General features: G+C 56.8%; 1 protein-coding gene across 1 annotated transcript in view; it reads right to left on the reverse strand.

The window, feature by feature from the left end:
- Window positions 1–2220: 2220 nt before the first annotated feature.
- The window catches only part of STX1B (syntaxin 1B), a 7325-nt gene continuing 3545 nt past the window's right edge, over window positions 2221–6000 (reverse strand). The window contains exons 5-9 of the mRNA XM_023744790.1: window positions 5699–5807; window positions 5440–5513; window positions 2989–3126; window positions 2779–2889; window positions 2221–2523 (exon numbers count right to left, since the gene is read on the reverse strand). Coding sequence (XP_023600558.1) covers window positions 2443–2523; window positions 2779–2889; window positions 2989–3126; window positions 5440–5513; window positions 5699–5807 — 513 coding nt within the window. The 3' untranslated portion in view covers window positions 2221–2442. The remainder of the gene's footprint in view (window positions 2524–2778; window positions 2890–2988; window positions 3127–5439; window positions 5514–5698; window positions 5808–6000) is intronic.

The following is a 6000-nucleotide window of genomic DNA, read 5'->3' on the forward strand; positions in this document are numbered from 1 at the left end:
AAACACATCACATGAGGCTGGGACTTGTGGAGGCTGGCGCACAGCAGACCTCGGGATCCTCTGGTCTGACACTGGGATGGGCAGCTGTGGGCCTAATACCACACCAGGAGGCAGCTGCCTGGCTCCAGCCTCCTGGTGGCCCCAAGGCTGTGGGAGTGCGGGAAACACCTGGGCGGAAGGGTGTCCTGGCCGGGCAACCGGAAGGAAAGAGGGAGGGGGGGGAAGTGCTGGGGTCCTCTCTGACGTCCCCAAAGAAGTGAGAAGGGAGCGGGAGGGCTGCCGGCAGACACAGGGCCACTTCCTGTCCTGCAGAAGGGCATTCTGGGAATGCAGTCGGGCGCCCCTCTTCAGGACAGCACAGCTCGGGGTTTACACGTATTGGCCACACACAAGCAGAGCCCAAGCAGCCAGGCAGGGAAGAGCTGGCGTGGGGGTGGGGAGGGTACTGTGTCCCAGGTCACATCTGCATTGTCTCTCTCACACACACACACACACACACACACACACACACACGCTTCACATAAAGTGGAATCCTGGGAATGATCTGCACACAACCCTGAGTCCTTTACCCTGTGCACATGGATGCCCACTCCGTGTTCCTCAGCCACGGAGTGCGGGGGCTTCTGACATTATCCTGTGCTCAGGTGCCTCCCATCAGCCACCAAACGCACGAACCCACCTGTGCATGTGTCGCCTACACAAGGGAGGAGCTAGCCCTTTCCTCACCATCAGAAACCCAGGCCTGTGCCCACCCTCAAGCTCACCCTGGTTGGGGAGCAGCGATTGCAGACATTTCAGCAAATGTGTCCAGGGGATGGATCCCGGGACTTAGCCCATCCCGAGTGGCTGCTGCCACACTGGCCACTCCAGTGCACCTGCGACAAACAGCTCCCCAAACCAAGGTCCCTGAGACGGAGCCCAGAGCATCAAATGGGGCGAGGGAGACCCGTATTCTGAGGTAAGTGTGCGGAAGGCAGGAATGCTCATTCCCTGGCTGTCTGGGGTCACTCTCCACACTGGCCTCATCAATACGTTCTCACGCTGGCCCTTCCAGGAGGCATTCATGTGCAAACGGGGGCAGGCCTGTAGGGGCGCCATGCCCATGGTAGCATGCACGTGTGCTGCTGTGTGCCTGGGTGTGGTCACCTACACGAGGCCTCCTGAGCCTGGGCATGATGAGCACACGTGTCCCAGCCCTCACGGGTGCGGGCCTGTCCTCTGGCCGGGACACAGAGGAAGAGAAGCGCCTGGCTGCGTCAGGGCTCTGACACCTGGCAGGGCAGGACGCGCCAGTTGCACAACGTTGATGTTGCAGCGTGTGGCCATTACCAGATGCTGGCAGCAGCTCCGGGGAGAGAGGGAGGGGCAAATCAATCTGCATAGACAAGCCTGGATGGGGCGCGAGACCTTAAAGAGAAACGTGTGCGCATATACAAACGGGACCGAAACACCGTGGAGCAAGCCTCGGTGCCAGTGCACACACACGCTCACACGGACCGTCCACACAGCGTCCTGTGCCCGCCCAGCCGTGTCCAGGGCGCAGCATGGATGCTCTGTCTGGGGAGACCTGCCAGCACTTCAGGCAGATCCTGAGACACACACAGATCTCACATCACCTGCTGGGAAATGCACATGTATATACAAGCCAAGCGAGGTTATTTATACGTGTACGCTTCCACTCACGTTGGCTCAACTCCAAGGCTCACAACACACACACACACACACACACACACACACACTCTCTCCCCCGGGACCCAGGCCTGGGGTGACTAAACCAGGAAGATGTGCTCCACATCTCGGTGGGGTGCCTGCCATGGCCCGTGAACTTGGGCCTACCTGGATCCTCTGGGAAGGACCATCTGCACACGCACAGCCTGCCCCGTTTATAGCAGGTGTGGGGGAGGGGGTGTCACTGGAAGAAGTGCTATTGCATTAGATTCAAACACTCAAACACAAAATCCCATGTACACAAATTATGTGTCCACAGATCTGTGGACACACACACCTATTCACAGAAGACAGAGCAGGGCGTGGTGGGCTGCTGTGTGATCCCGGCCACAGTCTACACAACAACCGAGCGAAGGGGAAAGCTAAGACGACACACAGACAAGGTGGGGGCGAGAAGGGTGCTGTGGTGCTTCTACACACGTCTGTGAACGCACACACACACGCTGGGGTGTCCACTCGTCTCGAGCACGTGCCGGCGGCATGCATGTTGGTGTGCATGTGTAATCACGCCTGCTGCTATTTATGTGGGGGGAGGGTCCATGGTGCAGTGAGGTCCAGGGACTCCAGGGTCTGATGGGGGGGTGGGGTAAGGAGAGGGCTGCCTGGGTCTGTCTTGGGGGTGAGCCTGGAGCAGGGGATGGAGTGAAAGGGGTAGTGGGGGTATTGCTCCCGATGTGGTGGGGGAAGGGTCTGGGGGAGGTAGGGGTGGTGGGCCTACAAGCCCAGCGTCCCCCCAATGGATGACGCCAAGACCACCCCCAGCACCACACAGCAAATGATGATCATGATTTTCTTCTGCAGGCAGAAAGGGCAATGGGACAGGAGGCGGCGAGAGGGGCAGTTTAAGAGAAAGAGAAACAGACAGAAAGATGGGGGGAGGGTGTGAGGGAAAAGAAGAGGGGAGAGAAAACAGAAAAACCAAGAGGTCAGAGCCAGAGATAAGGCCTTTCAGGGAATTTCATCACTTGCCTCAGCCCTGGCCAGAGCCCCGCCCCACCCCACCCCCCAGCTCCAGCCCAGCTGCCCACAGGCCCTCCCCGCCCTGCTCACCCTCCGGGCCTTGCTCTGATATCTCACGGCTTTCTTCGTGTCAGACACAGCTCGCTCCACGTAGTCCACGGAATGTTCCACGTTGTATTCAATTCGGTCAATCATCTCGCCCTGCAGAGGGTATGTGCATGGGGAGGCGTGGGCTGGGCTGGAAGAGGGAACCGGGGAGGGGGGCGGCTTCCACGTGGCGTGGCAGGGCAGAGGCCGTACCTGGCTTTCCACGAGCATGGCCATGTCCACAAACATGTCGTGCAGCTCGCGGATGCTGGTTTCCAGTTTGATGATCTCGTTGTGCCTCGTCTCGATCTCATTCAGCGCCTGCTTCGTCATCTGGGAGTCCATTTTGATCTAGGGAGATGGTGTGGGGGGCGGCTGCTGAAGACCACCCTTCACTCCCGTAAGAGCTCAGAGCCGGCAGTCAGAGCACTGGGTCCAACCCTAGCTGTCATTCACTAGCTGCAACCCCGGGCAAATGATCTCACCTCTCCGGGCCTCAGTTTCCCCACCTAGAAAACGTGGGTAATAATACTGCCCACCTCGTGGTCGCTGTGAAGATTAGAGGAGTTAATATGTGCACATTGATAAGAACAGTGCCTGGCATACAGGAAGCACTGAAGACAAGTTTGTTAAATTACAAGAAATAACACTTGCCCCCAGCCCTCCACCTTAGCCCAGGGCCGCCTCTATCACACACACCACAGAAGCTCTGGGAAGGGAGACAGAGGTCCAAGGCCCCACCAGTATTCGGGCCCCTGTCTGGTCAAAGGAAGATAGAGAAATGGAAGAAGACACAGCAGAGAGAAAGGGGTGGGGGTGGGGGGGTGGGGAGAGAACAGCAAGCAGAGAAGGAGGCCCAGGTGAGAAGGCAGGGTGCCCACAAGTCCCCTGGAGACTATGACATGAGAAGGGGGGAAACAATAAAGGGGTGCACTGGCGCTTCAAGAGTCGGTGGAAGAGAGACTCCTCCCCAAGATGCCTGGCCCGAGCCCGGCCGCTCCCTTCTCAGAGATTCACTGTTCAGACCACACCAAGCCACTCCTCTGCTCTGAAACCTGCCAGGGCTCCCCTATCCATAGGGTACACACCTTTATCTTTTTTAAAAATATTTTTTTATTGATTTCAGAGAGGAAGGGAGAGGGACAGAGAGATAGGAACATCAATGATGAGAGAGACTCATTGATCGGCTGCCTCCTGCACGCCTCCTACTGGGGATCGAGCCCGAAACCGGGGCATGTGCCCTTGACCGGAATCGAACCCAGGACCCTTCAGTCCGCAGGCCGACGCTCTATCCAGAGCCAAACCAGTCAGGGCCACACCTTTATCTTAGCAGTCAAGGCCCAGGCTCCTTTTCTACCCTCATCTCCTGCTACCCAACAGGAGCCAGAATCATCCAATGGCTGTTTGGCAAGTGGTCCACTCTCCCTGTCTTTGCCCAGTCTGTTCCTTTGTCTAGGGCAGTGGTTCTCAACCTTCCTAACGCCGCGACCCTTTAATACAGTTCCTCATGTTGTGGTGACCCCTAATTTCATTGTTACAAACTGAACATAATTAAAGCATAGTGATTAATCACAGAAACAATATGTAATTATATATGTGTTTTCCGATGGTCTTAGGCGACCCCTGTGAAAGGGTCGTTCGACTCCCAAAGGGGTTGCGACCCACAGGTTGAGAACCGCTGGTCTAGAGTGTCCTTTGCCCAAATGCTCCTTGTCTCTTAAGGCTCAGCTCAATGCCACTTCCCAGGAAGCCTTCCCTGACTGTAGACGTCAACTACCACAGCGCCTGTCTGCATCTTGCACAGCCCTCAAGCAAAGTGTCAAGCACCCTGCATTGGCTGGTTAACTGGCAGGGCTCAGCTCTGCCTTCTTAGGACCACTCACCAGCTTCCCTCGGTCCTCAGACAGACAGACAGACAGCCTAGCAGAGCTGTCTGAGAGCTCCAGGCTAGTTGCCCACAATCAATTTGCTCGAAGCTAATGTAACAAAGGCCAGTTATCTAAGGAACAAAATGCTAGAAAGTCCCTGAACATACTTTAACCTGGTCTAGAAACCTTACGTAGAGCCATTCCACCACCAGAAGCATAAATAGACAGAACTGGCAGGCCAGGGTAAAATTCAAAAGAGAAAGAAGAACTACAGCTGGGGGAAGCCCATCCATTCACATACAAGATGACAAGGGCAGGACAGTGTGCAAAACTAAAACAGGGTTTTTTAGAAATTTTCAAAAGGCAGGCACATTAGTCATTGGGTGAAAGAGCCTGCGTCAGTAGGGCGTTCTGCATCTTAGCACCGAAGAGTCCGGATCTGCACCTCCACCGTGGATTCCAATACTGGCTCTGCCCCCAGCTATGTGACCTCACCTAGTTACTTAACCTCTTTGGGCACCATTTCCTCCCCCGTGAAATGTGGCTCCCTCAGAGGGCTGTGGTGAGGACCGAATGAGGTTAGTAGGTAAATGTGAATGTGTAAAGTGCTTAAAACAGCGCCTGGCACACTACTGTTTGCCATTTTATGGGGGTGCCTTCCTGCTCTGCCCCCAGCTCTGGACCCAGGCCTTGCGATGCCAGTTATTCCAGGTGGACTTAGGCCCTTCAGTCTAACCTACGTTTGGGGAGGAGGTGCAACTGCTTTACAGAACAGACCCACCCCGCCCGCGCTCACATCATCAGTGAAGATGGCCAACTTCCCGCTCTCCAGCATGTCTTCCAGTTCTTCGTTGGTTGTGGTCCTTCCGGCTGTGGGGAGGAAGGACTCCATGCTCAGGGGCTGGGCCAGCCTGCGCTGAGGCGGTGGGATGGGGGCAGGGACCCGGGACACCACCCTCCCCTGGGGCCCTAGGCCAGCCGCCCCTCCACCGAGAGGAAGGGCCTGGAAGGAGGCTTGGGCAGGCCTGGGGAGTCTGGAGGGGAGGCGCACGCACTGATCTCCAGCTGCCGCTGGATCCTGTCCTTGCAGCGGTCCCTGTACTTGGACTGGGTCGCGTTATATTCGGTCATTACTTCCACGAACTTCCGGGAGAGTGTAGAATGCTGGGGTGGGGGTACACACATCAGGAGGCAGGGAGCAGAGACCAAGGGGGAGCCGTTAGTGCACAGGTGGAGTGGGGAGGAGGGGTGATCACGCCCCACCCCAATCCCTCACCAGAGCACAGTCCCCTGCCGCTTGTCTCCCTATCTTACACCCAAACCAGCGGCGGCCGGGGCCAGGGTATTAGGATGTGAC

This window comes from Myotis lucifugus, unplaced genomic scaffold, assembly GCF_000147115.1.
Source record: "Myotis lucifugus unplaced genomic scaffold, Myoluc2.0 scaffold_486, whole genome shotgun sequence".
NCBI lineage: Eukaryota > Metazoa > Chordata > Mammalia > Chiroptera > Vespertilionidae > Myotis > Myotis lucifugus.